The sequence below is a fragment of the Mirounga leonina genome, unplaced genomic scaffold, assembly GCF_011800145.1.
Source record: "Mirounga leonina isolate KUSES-001 unplaced genomic scaffold, KU_Mleo_1.0 Mir_177, whole genome shotgun sequence".
Taxonomy (NCBI): domain Eukaryota; kingdom Metazoa; phylum Chordata; class Mammalia; order Carnivora; family Phocidae; genus Mirounga; species Mirounga leonina.
In genome coordinates, this window is record NW_023270459.1 from 6,085,473 (window position 1) to 6,100,865 (window position 15,393).

General features: G+C 53.4%; 1 protein-coding gene across 1 annotated transcript in view; it reads left to right on the top strand.

Moving 5' to 3' along the window:
* The window catches only part of PEPD (peptidase D), a 118,098-nt gene that overhangs the window by 81,789 nt on the left and 20,916 nt on the right, over nt 1-15,393 (top strand). Inside the window, exons 10-11 of the mRNA XM_035023497.1 lie at nt 12,111-12,179; nt 13,818-13,895. Of these exons, the coding sequence (XP_034879388.1) occupies nt 12,111-12,179; nt 13,818-13,895 (147 nt within the window). The remainder of the gene's footprint in view (nt 1-12,110; nt 12,180-13,817; nt 13,896-15,393) is intronic.

Below are 15,393 nucleotides of genomic sequence, written 5' to 3' on the forward strand. Positions count from 1 at the left end.
ATAACGCTGCTCTTGGGGAGAGAGTGAGTGGCTTCTCTCTGGTGCTCCTCGTCTTCCTGCCGTGACCCTGTCTTTGCTGCCGCCCTTGCCTCCGGTTGGGTGGAGTCTTCCCTTGCAGGGCCTTTTTCCCACAAAGTAGGAAAACCGCTCCTTCCCCACCAAGGATTTTTGACAACGCTGGAGGCTGCTAGGGGCTGATCAGTTTCTCTTATTGGCAGGGCCTTATCAGAGACCCTGGGTGGGAAGGTGTCGTTGTCCCCTGGCGGGGACTCAGGTGGGGCAGCGGCAGGGGACTTGGCGAGCCTCAGGCAGAAGGAGCTGCTGATGGTGGAGATGGCCACTGCAGCCACTGCATGTGGCCCGTGTCCCAGGTGGTGCCGAGTCTTGCAGGCTGTGCCGTGAGCTCTAGTTTTGTTTTGTTTTGTTTTTTAATTTTATTATGTTATGTTAGTCACCATACAATACATCATTAGTTTTTGATGTGATGATCCACGATCCATTGTTTTCATACAACACCCAGTGCTCCATGCAGTACGTGCCCTCCTTAATACCCATCACCGGGCTAACCAATCCCCCTCCCCCCTCCCCTCTAAAACCCTGTTTGTTTCTCAGAGTCCATAGTCTCTCATGGTTCATCTCTCCCTCCAATTCCCACCCCCCTCATTTTTCCCTTCCTTCTCCTAATGTCCTCCGTGCTATTCCTTATGTTCCACAAATAAGTGAAACCATATGATAATTGACTTTCTCTGCTTGACCTATGCTATTTCACTTAGCATAATCTCCTCCAGTCCCATCCATGTTGATGTAAAAGTTGGGTATTCATCCTTTCTGATGGCTGAGTAATATTCCATTGTATATATGGACCACATCTTCTTTATCCATTCATCTGTTGAAGGGCATCTCGGCTCTTTCCACAGTTTGGCTATTGCGGACAGTGCTGCTATGAACATTGGGGTACATATGGCCCTTCTTTTCACTACATCTGTTTCTTTGGGGTAAATACCCAGTAGTGCAATTGCTGGGTCATAGGGTAGCTCTATTTTTAAATTTTTGAGGAACCTCCACACTGTTTTCCAAAGTGGCTGTACCAACTTGCATTCCCACCAACAGTGTAAGAGGGTTCCCCTTTCTGCACAACCTCTCCAACATTTGTTGTTTCTTTCCCTATTTTTGCCATTCTAACTGGTGTAAGGTGGTATCTCAATGTGGTTTTGATTTGAATTTCCCTAATGGCTAATGATGATGAACATGTGTCTGTTAGCCATTTGTATGTCTTCTTCAGAGAAGTGTCTTTTCATATCTTCTGCCCACTTTTTGACTTGATTATTTGTTTTTTGGGTGTTGAGTTTGAGAAGTTCTTTATAGATCTTGGATACCAGCCCTTTATCTGTAGTGTCATTTGCAAATATCTTCTCCCATCCTGTGGGTTGCCTTTTTGTTTTGTTGACTGTTTCCTTTGCTGTGCAGAAGCTTTTTATCTTGATGAAGTCCCAAAAGTTCATTTTTGCTTCTGTTTCACTAGCTTTTGCAGATGTATCTTGAAAGAAGTTGCTGTGGGCGATGTCAAAGAGGTTACTGCCTACGTTCTCCTCTAGGATTTTGATGGATTCCTGTCTCACATTGAGGTCTTTCATCCACTTTGAGTTTATCTTTGTGAATGGTGTTAGAGAATGGTCGAGTTTCATTCTTCTGCATGTGGCTGTCCAATTTTCCCAGCACCATTTATTGAAGAGACTGGCTTTTATCCATTGCATGTTTTTCCTGCTTTGTCAAAGATTATTTGACCATAGAGTTGAGGGTCCATATCTGGGTTCTCTATTCTGTTCCATTGGTCTGTATGTCTGTTTTTGTGCCAGTACCATGCTGTCTTGGTGATCACTGCTTTGTAATATAGCTTGAAATCGGGCAATGTGTTGCCCCCAGCTTTGTTTTTCTTTTTCAACATTTCCTTGGCGATTCGGGTTTTTTTCTGATTCCATACAAATTTTAGGATTGTTTGTTCCAGCACTTTGAAAAATGTCGTTGGAATCTTGATCGGGATGGCATTGAAGGTGTAGACTGCATAGACATTTTAACAGTGTTTATTCTTCCGATCCATGAGCATGGAATATTTTTCCATCTTTTTGTGTCTTCTTCAATTTCTTTCAGGAGTGTTTTGTAGTTCCTAGAGTATATATAGATCCTTCACTGCTTTGGTTAGGTTTATTCCGAGGTATCTTATGGTTTTTGGTGCTATTGTAAATGGAATCATTTCTCTAATTTCTCTTTCTACAGTTGCGTTGTTAGTGTATAAGAAAGCAACTGATTTCTGGGCATTGATTTTGTATCCTGCCACATTACTGAATTGCTGTATGAGTTCTAGTAATTTGGGGGTGGAGTCTTTCGGGTTTTCCATGATACTTTAGTATCATGTTGTATGCGAAAAGAGAGAGTTTGACTTCTTCTTTGCCAATTTGAATACCTTTTCTTTCTTTTTGTTGTCTGATTGCTGTTGCTAGGACTTCTAGTACTATGCTGAACAATAGTGGCGAGAGTGGGCATCCTTGATGTGTTTCTGATCTTAAGGGAAAGGCTCTCAGCTTTTCCCCATTGAGGATGATATTCGTTGTGGGTTTTTCATAGATGGATTTTATGAACTTGAGGAATGTTCCCTCTATCCCTATACTCAGAAGAGTTTTAATCAGGAAAGGATGTTGTATTTTGTCAAATGCTTTTTCTGCATCAATTGAGAGGACCATATGGGTCTTCTCCCTCCCCTTATTAATGTGTTGTATCACATTGATTGATTTGCGAATGTTGAACCACGCTTGCATCCCGGGGATAAATCCCACTTGGTCGTGGTGGATGATCCTTTGAATGTATTGTTGGATCCTATCAGCCAGGATTTTGTTGAGGATTTTGGAATCCATATTCATCAGGGATATCGGTCTGAAATTCATCTTTTTGATGGGGTCTTTGCCTGGTTTGGGGATTAAGGTAATGCTGGCCTCATAGAATGAGTTTGGAAGTTTTCCTTCTGTTTCTATTTTTTGAAACAACTTCAGTAGAATAGGTATTATTTCTTCTTTGAATGTTTGGTAGAATTCCCCAGGGAATCCATCAGGCCCTGGACTCTTGTTTTTTTGGAGGTTTTTGATCACTGCTTCAATCTCGTTACTGGTTATTGGCCTATTCAGGTTGTCAATTTCTTCCTGTTTCAGTCTTGGCAGCTTACAGGTTTCCAGGAAGGCCTCCATTTCATCCAGATTGCTCAGTTTATTGGCATATAGTTGTTGATAATAATTTCTAATAATTGTTTCTATTTCCTTGGTGTTGGTCATGATCTCTCCCCTTTCATTCATAATTTTATTAATTTGGGTTCTTTCTCTCTTTTGGATAAGTCTGGTTTATTGATCTTATTAATTCTTTCAAAGAACCAACTTCTAGTTTTGTTGATCTGATCTACTGTTTCTGGTTTCTAATTCATTGATCTCTGCTTTAATTTTAATTATTTCTCTTCTAATGCGTGGCGTAGGCATCATTTGTTGCTTTTTCTCTAGTTCTTTAAGGTGTAGAGTTAGTTGGTGAATTCGGGATTTTTCTATTTTTTGAGTGAGGCTTGGATGGCTATGTATTTCCCCCTTAGGACCACCTTTGCAGTATCCCATAGGTTTTGGACCGATGTGTTTTCTTTCTCATTGATTTCCATGAATTGTTTAAGTTCTTCTTTGATTTCCTGGTTGACCCAAACATTCTTGAGCAGAGTGGTCTTTAGCTTCCAAGTGTTTGAATTTCTGCCAAATTTTTTCTTGTGATTGAGTTCCAGTTTTAGAGCATTGTGGTCTGAGAATATGCAGGGAATAATCTCAATCTTTTGGTATCGGTTGAGACCTGATTTGTGACCCAGTATGTGGTCTATTCTGGAGAAAGTTCCATGTGCGCTCGAGAAGAATGAGTATTCTGTTGTTTTAGGGTGGAATGATCTGTAAATATCTGTGAGGTCCATCTGGTCCAATGTATCATTCAAAGCTCTTGTTTCCTTGTTGATTTTCTGCTTAGATGATCTGTCCATTGCTGAGAGTAGAGTATTGAGGTCTCTTACAATTAACGTATTGTTATCAATATGACTCTTTATTTTGGTTAACAGTTGGCTTATGTAGATGGCTGCTCCCATGTTGAGGGCATAGATATTTACAATTGTTAAATCTTCTTGTTGGATAGACCCTTTAAGAATGATATAGTGTCCCTCTGTGTCTCTAATTACAGACTTTAGTTTAAAATCTAATTTGTCTGATATAAGAATTGCTACCCCAGCTTTCTTTTGAGGTCCGCTGGCATGGAAGATGGATCTCCATCCCTTCACTTTCAGTCTGGATGTATCTTTAGGTTCAAAATGAGTCTCTTGTAGGCAGCATATGGATGGGTCCTGTCTTTTTATCCAGTCTGCAACCCTGTGCCGTTTTATGGGAGCATTTAGGCCATTCACATTGAGAGTGATTATTGAAAGATATGAATGAATTGTCATCATGTTGCCTGTGAAGACATTGTTTTTATAGATTGTCCCTGTAAATTTCTGTTGTATATCACTCTTGGGGTCTTTCTCCTTTTATAGAACCCCTCTTAATATTTCTTGCAGGGCCGGCTTAGTGGTCACATATTCTTTCAGTTTCTGCCGGTCGTGGAAGCTCTGCATCTCTCCATCCATTTTAAATGAAAGCCTTGCCGAATAAAGTATTCTTGGCTGCATGTTCTTCTCATTTAGTACCCTGAATATGCCTTGCCAGGCCTTTCTGGCTTGCCAGGTCTCTGTGGATAGGTCTGACGTTATTCTGATGTTCCTCCCTCTGTACATAAGGCATCTCTTCCCCCTAACTACCCTTAAGATGGTTTCCTTGGTTCTAAGATTTGCAAGTTTTTACTATTACATGCCAGGGTGTTGGCCTGTTTTCCTTGATCTTGGGAGGGGTCCTCTCTGCCTCTAGGATGCGAATGTTTGTTTCATTCCCCAGATTAGGGAAGTTCTCAGCTACGATTTGCTCAAATACATCTTCTAGTTCTCTCTCTCCACTCCCTCCGAGATTCCAGTTATTCTGACATTGGAACGCTTCATGGTGTCACTTATTTCTCTGATTCTATTTTCATGGATTCTGAGTTGTTTCTCCCTGGCCTCCTCTTTTCCCTTTTTTATCTATTATATTGTCTTCCAGGTCGCTTCTTCGTTTTTCTGCCTCAGTTATCCTAGCTGTTAGATTATCTATATTGGATTGGATCTCATTGATAGCATTTTTAAGTTCTGCCAGTTCAGCTTTCATTTCTGCCCTTAGAGACTTTATGTTGCCATTAATTGATTTCTCCATTCTAGCCATTGTCTTCACAATTGCTAGCCTGAATTCCATCTCCGACATCTTGGTTATATCTGCATCCATTTGTAAGTCTGCAGCGTAAGTCATAATCTCTGAGTCTTTTCTATTTTGGGGGCTCCTCCTCCTAGTCATTCTGTTGATGGGTGTTTGAGGGAATGTATAGAGTCCAAATTATTGACCAGAACCCAAGCAAGATGCACCTGTTTTCTTGGGACCTTAGGGTTGCTGGCCTCTTGTTTTCCCAGCCTGTGTTCTGCGGGAGGGGCCTGCCGTGCTGTTACTCAGGCAACCCTGTTTGGGCGGAGTTGCCCTGCCCCCCTGTGGCGGGGGATGGGCTCAGTGGGAATCAGTTTTGGGGGCTTTTGTTCTCTGGCGGCTTTCCCTGGCGGCTTTCCGCATCTCTTCCGTGAGTCAGAGCAGAAGAGACTGTTTCCAACCCTCTGCCTCAGAGCAGAGAGACCGCAGTCTGTTCTTCAGTGAGCTCTCCAGGCCACACGGTCTCCGTTTCTGTCCGAGCTGCTATAAACTGCAGCGGCCTGGGTTGTGCCCAGCTGCTCCCAGTTCGCGCACGCGACCCCACCGCTCTGGGTTTCTATGGGGGGGGGGGGGGGGGGGGGAGGACGGACAGGGCAGCAGTTCGCCGGCCCGACCCTGCTGCTCTGGGTTTCCGCCCCCGGGGGCTGCCCTGAAGTCCTTTCCCCGCTGCTACCGGTCTGCGAGTCTGTGCCCTGTCCGCAGCACGCGAGGCTGTCACTCATGGGCGGTGTAGGATCCCCATGGCCAGGCACCCTCCCGCTGCCGTTTATCCTCCGATTCTGCCTGCAGAATCACGGCTCCCCGCGGAATCACGGCTCCCTGCTTCATACCTGGAAACCAACCGCCTGCGATATTCTGTTTGTAGAGATCCAGATCTTCTTACATCTCAGGCTGGTTTCGCGGGTGCTCAGAGTGGTCTGGTAGATATCTAGCTCAATTCCGGGGACCAGTTGAAATAGGGTCCCCTACTCCTCCGCCATCTTTCCTCTCCTTTTCTAGTTTTGTTAATAATATATGTCTGGGTTTAGTCCAGGTCAGTCCCTTCTTGGTGACAAACTGTATGAATGCTACTTGCTCATTTAAAACACCCTCAAGCCTCAGTGGTGGCTCCCTCACTTGCTCTCTGTCTTTCCTCCCTGGGGGGCCTGGGGAAGGAGAGGGACAGGCTGCCTCTCGGTTCACCACACAGGCCGGAACCCGCCGTTCAGAAGGCCCACAGAGAACTCGGTTACAGGAGCTGGGGCTCTCCTGGGAATTTGGGCAGAGGCTGGGATGGGTGGCAGCGATTACCAGGGCGGGATGGAGGCTCTTCTGCTGGGTACTTTCTGACGACACCTGATCACCCCCAGAAGAAATTAGTGGAATAGCATCCACCCTTCCCTGGAAATTCAACAGTAATGTGGTATGTGCTTCTGGTTCCGTGGGCAAGCTGTTCTCCTGCTGCTGACTCCTAGCAGAGACCCCTCCTCGGGGTCTGGATCCGAGTCGTCTCTGGCTGCTGCCTCCACTTGGGGGAAGCAGGAAAACAGGAAAACACTCCACTCGCCTCTGGGTGAGTCTCAGGGCTCCTCTCTGTGGGACTGTGATTTTCTTACTATTGAGAATTTTCTTTTAGTAAGTACTCAGGTCTCCAGAAGGCCTTTCCCATTCATTACCTAGCTGTCATTTATACCCCAAAAATAAGGGTAGTTAATTAAACAATAAATGTGAATCCGAAGTAACTCAGTGCTGTGATAACTGCACAGAACATAGTCATTAGCCCCAAAACATCACGAGACACCCCCACTCCCTCCTTTCTCACTCCTCGAGGCCGGGGCACTTCCCTAAGGAGGCAAGACTTCCGGATGCGTGAGCGGGACAGAGGCAGTTAGACGCCCTGTGTCAGGGGACACCCGTGTGCGTGTCTGTCCTGGGGAGGCAGCGTGTGTCCACCTGCACGTGGGGCTGCACTGCACCATGTGGGCGCCGGGGTCCGGGCCACAAAGGGATTCTGTTTGGCTTTAAAGGACAAGAGACTCTTTGTCTAAGCCCGGCCTCCCTCAAGGGGACCTTGCTGTGTGCACTCCCTTTGAGGCCCCTGAACGACCACAGTGGTGACAGCTGATGTGTCCTGCACGTAGGGCTCAGCATGTGGCAGACGCTGTTATATGCACTTTCTATGTATCATATCATGTAAGTGATACAGCAGTTCTGTGGAAGGTACTGTTATCCCATCTTACAGACAAGGAAACTGAGGCACGGACAGGCCATACAGCTGGTACATGGCAGAGCTGGGATTTGGCTTCAGTGTCATTACTGAGCAGTGCCCCCAGGAGGCTGGGCATGTGGCCCAGAGCAAGGATGACGGGACATGGCACAGGGTGGAGAATCCACAGGCCTGAGGACGTGGGGGGCCGCCACGAGGAGCCTGCCTCTGCTAGGAGAGAACGTGGGGCACCCGCTGGGGACCGCAGTAACAGTGGGTGTGGACTGCACCTGCCCCTGCGTGTAGCTTGGAGTGCCTTGGCCGCACACGAGAACCCCGTGTCCTAGCTGCTCACTCTCCTAGACCCGCAGCTCAGCCAAGCGGCCTGCCCATCTTCCCTTCCACGTTCCTGTTCCTGGCGCGGCATGCCCTGGAACCGCCGTGCATCAGGAGGGGGCTGATGCAGCCCCTGCTCACCTCCCCGGCTGGCCCATCTGCCAGCGCTCACGCTTGTGCTGGTAGCTCGCTGACACTCTCTGCCCCCGGCAGCCCTCCTGCCGTTATCTTGGGCAGCTGATGCATTTTTATAGGGCCGTGGCTATCTCCTCATCAGGTGATAAACCTCCGAGGGCAGGAGCTGGGCCGTGAGCCCAGGAAGGCTCCACGGGCTAGACGTGCAGGCCCCGGCGGAGGCCCCAGTGATGTCCCCAGAGACACCGTTCCTGCAGATCTGGGCCTCGGCATCTGCTCGCCCTGCCCCATTCGTCATCTCTAGGCACTGACAAATGGGTCTGCCCCTCTGTCGCCGCAGTAGCTCCATCCACCTCGTTATTCACAGCACAGACTCTCCCAGGTTACTGAAAGGTTCTCACTGATGTCTGGAGACAAAGCATTTTCCACTCGTGTCTTGCTTGGGAGAAATTTATAGGCAAGGGGTGTAAATTGATAGAGGCACGGCCCTGCCGGAGAGAGCTTCAGAGACCATGTTGTGGCAGGTGTGTGTGAGACCCCGGCTTGCCTCTGCGCATCGGGAAGCCCCCCCTGCTGCTGGGCCACGGGCCTGGTGCCTGGTCGGGTGCTCCCCACCTCATGCTCCACGCAGGTGAGTAGGAGGGAGCGGGGCGGGTAGGCTCCGCGGGACACCGACACACAGGCGAGAGTCACAGATGAAAGAGCAGGCGGAGGTGATCTCTGAGCTACCGGCCCTGCTGCCTGGCTTCCTGCCCCCATCTGCTGATGGGTAGACTGCTCACTTCCAGAAGTTTTGAGGTGGTTCTTCATAGGATCTACCTGTTGTGTTTTCATGCTCTGTGGTTAGGTGTCAGTTCATGGGTGCGTATAGTCCCTGAAATTCTGTTACCAGAAATCCTTGGGGGTCCCAGCCTGCTGCTGGCTGTGTCTGACAACTCTTGTGGACGAAGTGTGGGTTGTGAGTTCATCTTCAGTGTGTGTGTGTGTGTGTGTATTGTGTACATAGCGTGCACACAGACCCTGGCTGGCCTGAGGCTGTGGCCACCCAGTTGGCTTTGTGTCACTCCAAACCATGCAGGTAGTTCACGCTGGACCCTGAACCCCACGGAGGACAGACCCACACTATGAACTCCGAGGGAAGGCTGGTATTTTGTTTTTCCCCAGAGCCCAGGCAGGCTCCCTGATGGCCTGTTTTGATGCTGGCGAATTTTCTCCAGGTCTGGCCTTCTGCTGAGGGTGCATCCCGGCCTGGGCCGCAGCTGTATGTGAGGGTGGGGTCTCGTTCTCTTCTGCTACTTCTTATGTCCCTGAGGCCTTGTCCCTGTCCCCACATGGCAGTGAAAGCCAAGGCCTCCAGCTTCCCAAGCCTGGCAGCTCCGTCTTCCTTCCTTCCGGCCCCATCTTCCTTCCTGTCCCATGAACGTGGTTCTGTGTACTGTCTTTCATGTAGCACCTCTTGAGTGGGGGAGGTGGGACGGTTTACAGTTCCGGTTTTCAGTTTACTCTGCCATTGTCTCCTTATGGCTCCAGAGGGACCAACGGGTAGCTTCCAGCCGAATCTGGTTGTAGACTTGTGTCTGTCAGGAGTTGGGCCCTTCTGGCTATGGGTCACCTGATCCTTATCTGGTTCACAGTTGGCCATATTTTCCATAAAGTTCCAGAGGGGTCTTTATCAACTGCCCTTCTATCACCGCCTCGGTCTGTGAGCTGTGTAGTGGGAACGCGTGCATCTCTGACCGAGCTCCTACCAGGCTCCACAGGAGCTCCGTGTCACCCATGTGGCCCCAGTTTGCAGCATGCACTGCTCAGTACCCCTGTCCCTTGAAAACCAGAAATGCCCATCTTTCCATGGGCCCCCTGACCATTGCATGTGTCCACAGCCCAGGCCTGAGGGCTCAGAGAGGGACCTCCGAGGCGCGTGAGCAGAAAACGTGGGCCTGTTGCGTTCGCCTGTTATTGCCACCAAAGCCCCAGTTGGTCCTCACGTCGTGTCAGAAAAGTTAATTCAAACCAAAATTAGATGCTGAAGTCCAATTTGAATAACTTCAAGTCATTTTCAGCTCGAGTGACTTTTCAGCTTCTGGCATTTCTCCTCTTCCTGTGGCTAGAAACTGCCCCAGGGCCGGGCTGCAATCCGCAGGTGAAAACTGGGTCAGCCTTCGCACAGTCTAGTGCTTCTGTAAGCTGTGCCTTTTACCCTAAAGTGCTTTTTTCTTAAATGGAAGCCGGAGTGTGCCATGAAGGCCGTTTCTCCTGAGCAGAGGACACGGCCGGGAAATGCAGGCCGCTGAGGCTGTAGGGGAGGGAAGCCGCCCTCCCACCCCACGTCCTCAGGCCTCTGCAGAATGTTCCCGGTTATTCATCTGTGCACGCAGGTGGCACAGCTGTCCCTCGGCCTGGCCTTCCTGGCTGTTCCCACAGTTGTCTGCCTGTCCCCGCCCCAGGAAAGGCCCTCTGTCCCCAGCCCCTGGAGAATGGCCATGCGGCCCTGAGATCTGCTTCTGTCCGCACAGGCTTGGGTCTTCCTTATAAGGGAGCAGCTCCACGGCTCATCGGGCGTCCTCCCCTCATGTGGGCTCGCTGTGCGGGGGCCCCGTGTCCGAGGCCCTGGTATCAGAGGCTGCCTGCCGGGGCTTGGCACTGGAAGGCTGGCCCCAGGAAGGAACGGGCTGGGCTGTAGCCGCACGCGGGGCTGTGACTTGGTCTCGCCACCCCCGTGGTCCCCGGGACAGAGGTGAAAGTTGGTGGCAGCCCCTAGAGTGCCCCTGCTGTGAATACAGGGCACTGATAAGGGGGGAGTGTGCGCCCTTCCTCGCCTCCCTGGCACTTCCTGAAATTATTTCTGTTGAGGAAATCGTTCACTCACAGATACCCAATTATCCTGGGAGGTTTGTGAAGCAAGTCTGGAAGCCGATTGAACGGAGCAGAACCGTTCCTGCATGACAACTACTTAATACCCAATCATAACAATTATACGTAATTGATGTTTACAGCGCCTGGAAGATTAGACTGCTCCATACAGATGTTCCCCGAAACAGGCCTCGAGTGAGCAGGGCAGGATTGCCACTCAGCATGCCCACGGGCAGCCTTGGTGTTCCGAGGACGGGGGCTGTGGCACAGCCCTGTGCTTGGGCCCCTGCCCTGGGGGTCGGCGGGTGGGGTGGGGCCCCCTGGACCTGCTTCTCAGATGTTGCCCAGGCCCGCCGAGAGTTCAGCACTGCTGAGGTGGTGTTCATGTGGCTGGTCTGGTCCATCAGCCCCTGTAGTCATCTGCAGGATCTGCCCCAGGAGGCCCAGGGGCAGGGCTCAGGCCTTTGCCAGGGGTGGTTTACCCTCTGACCTTGACATCCTGTGCACCTGGAGGCCTCCCAAGGCTCTGGCTCTGGGCTCACCCTGGGGGCTAGCGACCCCCTCTAGGGTCTCACCTTTGCCTCCCCTGCCCAGAGTGGGAGCTTGTCCATGGGGCCATTTGCTGCTTGGCCTTAGGAAGGAGAAGGAGGACCTGTCCTCAGACCCTGTATCTCTCCATCCCCTCTGCCCCCAACCAGAGACCGCCCTGCCCTGCTTTGTCTCCGTGAGGGCCTGCCCCTCGACCCTGTCCTCCAGGCCAGTGCCCAGCGGTTCTGCTCTCCTTTCCCTGTGCCCCTCCCCAGGGTCAGGCCCAGGGCCATATGAGGCTAGCTTGGGGCTGGGAGAGCTCGTGTCCAGCCCCTCGTGGTGGGGTGGGCTGTGGCCAGTGGACACGGGAGTCCCAGGGATACAGCGGTGGCCCCTGCCCCAATCCGTCCTCCTGCAAGACCAGGGCTGACTTCCCGATGGGCCTGGGGCGCTGGGCAGCCCCCCAGCATGGGAGGTGGTGTGCCTCTTGTTTTGTTTTCCCTCTCCTCACTGGCCCCTGCTTCTGTGGCCTGCGCCGATCCTGGGCTCCGGGCTACAAGCCTCGCAGAGCAATGCCGGGGAGCTTGGGTCTTGCTGCGGGCACAGCCAAGCAAGCCAAGCTGGGCCCAGGATTTGCGTGGGGCGGGGGGCGTGCATCCTCTGGCACCTCCGTCCTGACGTCCTTTCTTCCCCTGCAGCCTCTTCGAGCACTACTGCTACTCCCGGGGGGGCATGCGCCACAGCTCCTACACCTGCATCTGTGGCAGGTAAGTGGGGATGACAGAGAGGGGGGGTTGTGGGAAGGTGAGGGCCCCCCCGCCCCCTGAGCTTGGACACACCTGCTCGCTACCATGCCCACAGCAGTGCCCACTGAAGCTAAGCCATTGTCCCTTCCTAAGGCTTCCGGCCCGTGCGGGGTGCAGGAGGGAGCCGGCCCACTCGCTGCCATGCCCTCCCTCGCCCTCTCTAGGGTGGCTGCCCCCCTGGGGCTGCTGGCTAGCCTTCCTTTCCCCTCCACACAGACACACAGCCAGCATGTGGGGCTGGCCACGAGGCTGGCCACCAGCTGTACGGCCTGAGCCGGCCACCCCTGGGCCTCTCCTGGAGGGGGGGATGGTACTGCCCGTGGGCCGGGGCCTGCCCCTGAGAATGGGTGTGCATGGCCGTGTGCATGTCTGCATGTGTCACCGTGGCTGTGTCTCTGAGGGGCACATCCCGGTGAGGATGGGCTGTTGACCTCCCCCAGGGTGTGACTTAGGGCTGTGACGGCTTCTGTGTGCAGCAGAGGCGGAAGGAGCCATGTCGGTGCAGGAGGCCGTGGTTCCGTGTCTGTGTGTGTGTGTGGCCATCAGTGTGGCTGTGTAGGGAACATCCTGACGGTGGGTGGGTCCGGGTCTCTGGGGTGGGGGGGTATCCCCCCATGTGCGGCACACTGTGGCTGCGGGTGCTCTGTGTGTGTCTGTGTGTGTCAGCTGCACGTGGCTGAGTGTGCTTAGAGGCCACGGGGGTCAAATGCCGCTGAGAACGGGGCAGCCCGTGGCTGTGGGTGTGTACGGCTGTATGCTTGTCTGCGTGTCTGCGTGTGTCACCGTGCGTGTGTCTCTGAGGAGCACATCCTGGCTGGGGGTGGCCCCCTCGGCTCCCGGGTGCACCCTAGCTCGCCTCGCCCAGCTCTGCGCCCTGGGTCAGAGGGTCTGGCCTCTGCCCAGCCAGGACGGAACCAGCAGCTCTGCTGATGCGCACGTCCTCGGCACATGAATAATACATGTGGACGTCTCAGTCTTTGGAAATGTTCTTCTCTGGTGGATAGAGAGAAAAATCATTATTTCTACTTTTATGATTCCTGAGACTCCCGAACAGGGCCATAAATATTACACCCAGGTGGGTTTTTTTTTTTTTTCCTTTGGACAGACTTAAAAGTCCTTTTTTTCTTAAAGGCATCGCTCATTAGGGAAGCAAGCTCGAATAGAGGAGCGAGGCTGACAGCATGGCGGCCCCTCCATGGTCCGGGCCATTCCCCTGGGCCTCCCCGCCCCCCCCAACCAGGAGAAGACGGCTTCCTCAGGGTCCCTTCCCTGGGCCTCAGACCCTTGTCCCCCCACCAGTCCCACATGCTGAGCCCCAAGGGCATCTGCCCACACAGCGCTCGTCTAGGGGAGCCCTGACGTGTCAGCATGGGAGCTGCGAGCCACGAGGCTGGCCACCAGCTGTACGGCCTGAGCCGGCCACCCCCGGGCCTCTGCTGGAGGGGGGGATGGTACTGCCCGTGGGCCGGGGCCTGCCCCTGAGAATGGGTGTGCATGGCCGTGTGCATGTCTGCGTGTCTGCATGTGTCACCATGGCTGTGTCTCTGAGGGGCACATCCCGGTGAGGATGGGCTCTTGACCTCCCCCGGTCCTCCGCAGTGGTGAGAATTCGGCGGTTCTGCACTATGGACACGCCGGGGCCCCCAACGACCGGACCATCCAGGATGGAGACATGTGGTGAGTGAGGCCAGCTCTGAGCCGGTCCTGTCCTGGCTCTGCATGTGACCCGCGGGGTCGCAGGGGGTCTCCACCTCCAGGGGGACTGACTGGGGAGCCTCTTGGTCCCACCCTGAGAGGGCTGAGCACAGTGAGGCCCCCAGGTCTGCTCTGGGCCCAGACTTCTTTACCAGGGCTGCCCACCTGCACGGCTCCTTCTCTGCAAGGCCAGAGAAGCACCGAGAGAGGGTGCGGGGGACCCTGTGCCGGGTGGTGGCGGGTTGCTGAGGCACAGCCTCAGAGGCGGCCTGAGCTGGCCCCCAGCACCTGCCCCGTACTCGCCACTCACACCTCTGTCTCGGTACCAGGAGGGCGGGCACCTAGTCTGGAGCGGGGAAGACCCGTGGGGAGCTTCCCACCCTCTGAATCCTGCCAGCCTCAGCCATCCATAAACGGCCATGAGTTCAGGAGGTCAGAGGGGGCTCTTGACCTTCAAGACTGTTTGCGGGGCTTTCCTGAGCACAGCTTAAGGTGCTCAGGGCACCTCCTAGAGCCCCGACCAAGCAGATGTGGGCAGGATCTGCAGCCCTCAGCCCCCAGATGGACTCTCCCCTGTTGGCAGGATTGCACTCCCGCTCACGCCCCCCCCGGGGTGGAGGGCTCATACTGAGCATAGGCCGCACCTCTCTGGGCAGTTGCCCCGGGTCTTGGCAGGGGTCTGTGGGTGCCTCGCTGACCTGGACCAGCTCTCTCTTTGACTCGGACACTGGGCACTGCCCACTTCTCCTCTCCACCTCCCAGACATCAGGCAGGGCCAGCCCAGCCCACAGAAGACATGTGGTGAGGGGTTGGCCTCACTCACCACATGTCTCCTGTGCTCAGGAAAGCCGGGCTGAGAGCCACTGAGAGCCACCCAGAGGCCACCCTGTCTTGGTCTTCAGACATCTTGCCACGGTCATCAACACATGGCCGGGGTGGGGGGCACGCACTGTTGCATCTGGTTCTTTGGGGCCTGCAGCTCCTAGTTGCTGGGCACCTGAGCAAGAATCCTGCCAGCCTGCTTCCCGGCAGCATCGTGCCTCGCGTCGGGTTGTGGGTGTCGCCCAGCTAGGCTCCGTTCCCCTGCTGGAGTTCCGGCCATGCAGCCCGGCGGCCAGAACCTGGCCTCCCGCACGTGTAGCCCAGCCCTGAGGCAGGGAGGAGGGGAACCTGCACTCAGGAGGCCCTGGCCCGCATCCACTGGGGGGCCTGAGCTGTGTTCTGAGCTGTCCCTGCTAAGTGTTTTCAGACATCCACCCAACCCCAGGGGGTCCGTCCCTGCCGCAGGGCACACTGGGCTCGGTGACTGGCTGTGGGCTCTGCTATCACCCGGGGGCAGTAGCGGGACGGGCTGTTCTGGCTAGGGCCGCTGTCGCCCAGAGCCTAGTTCCACCTTCTGGGAGGAAACAAAGCCCCTGAGTTCCCTCTTGGAGCCTCAGTTTACTTTTCTGTCAGTGGAGATAACACACAGCTCTCAGAA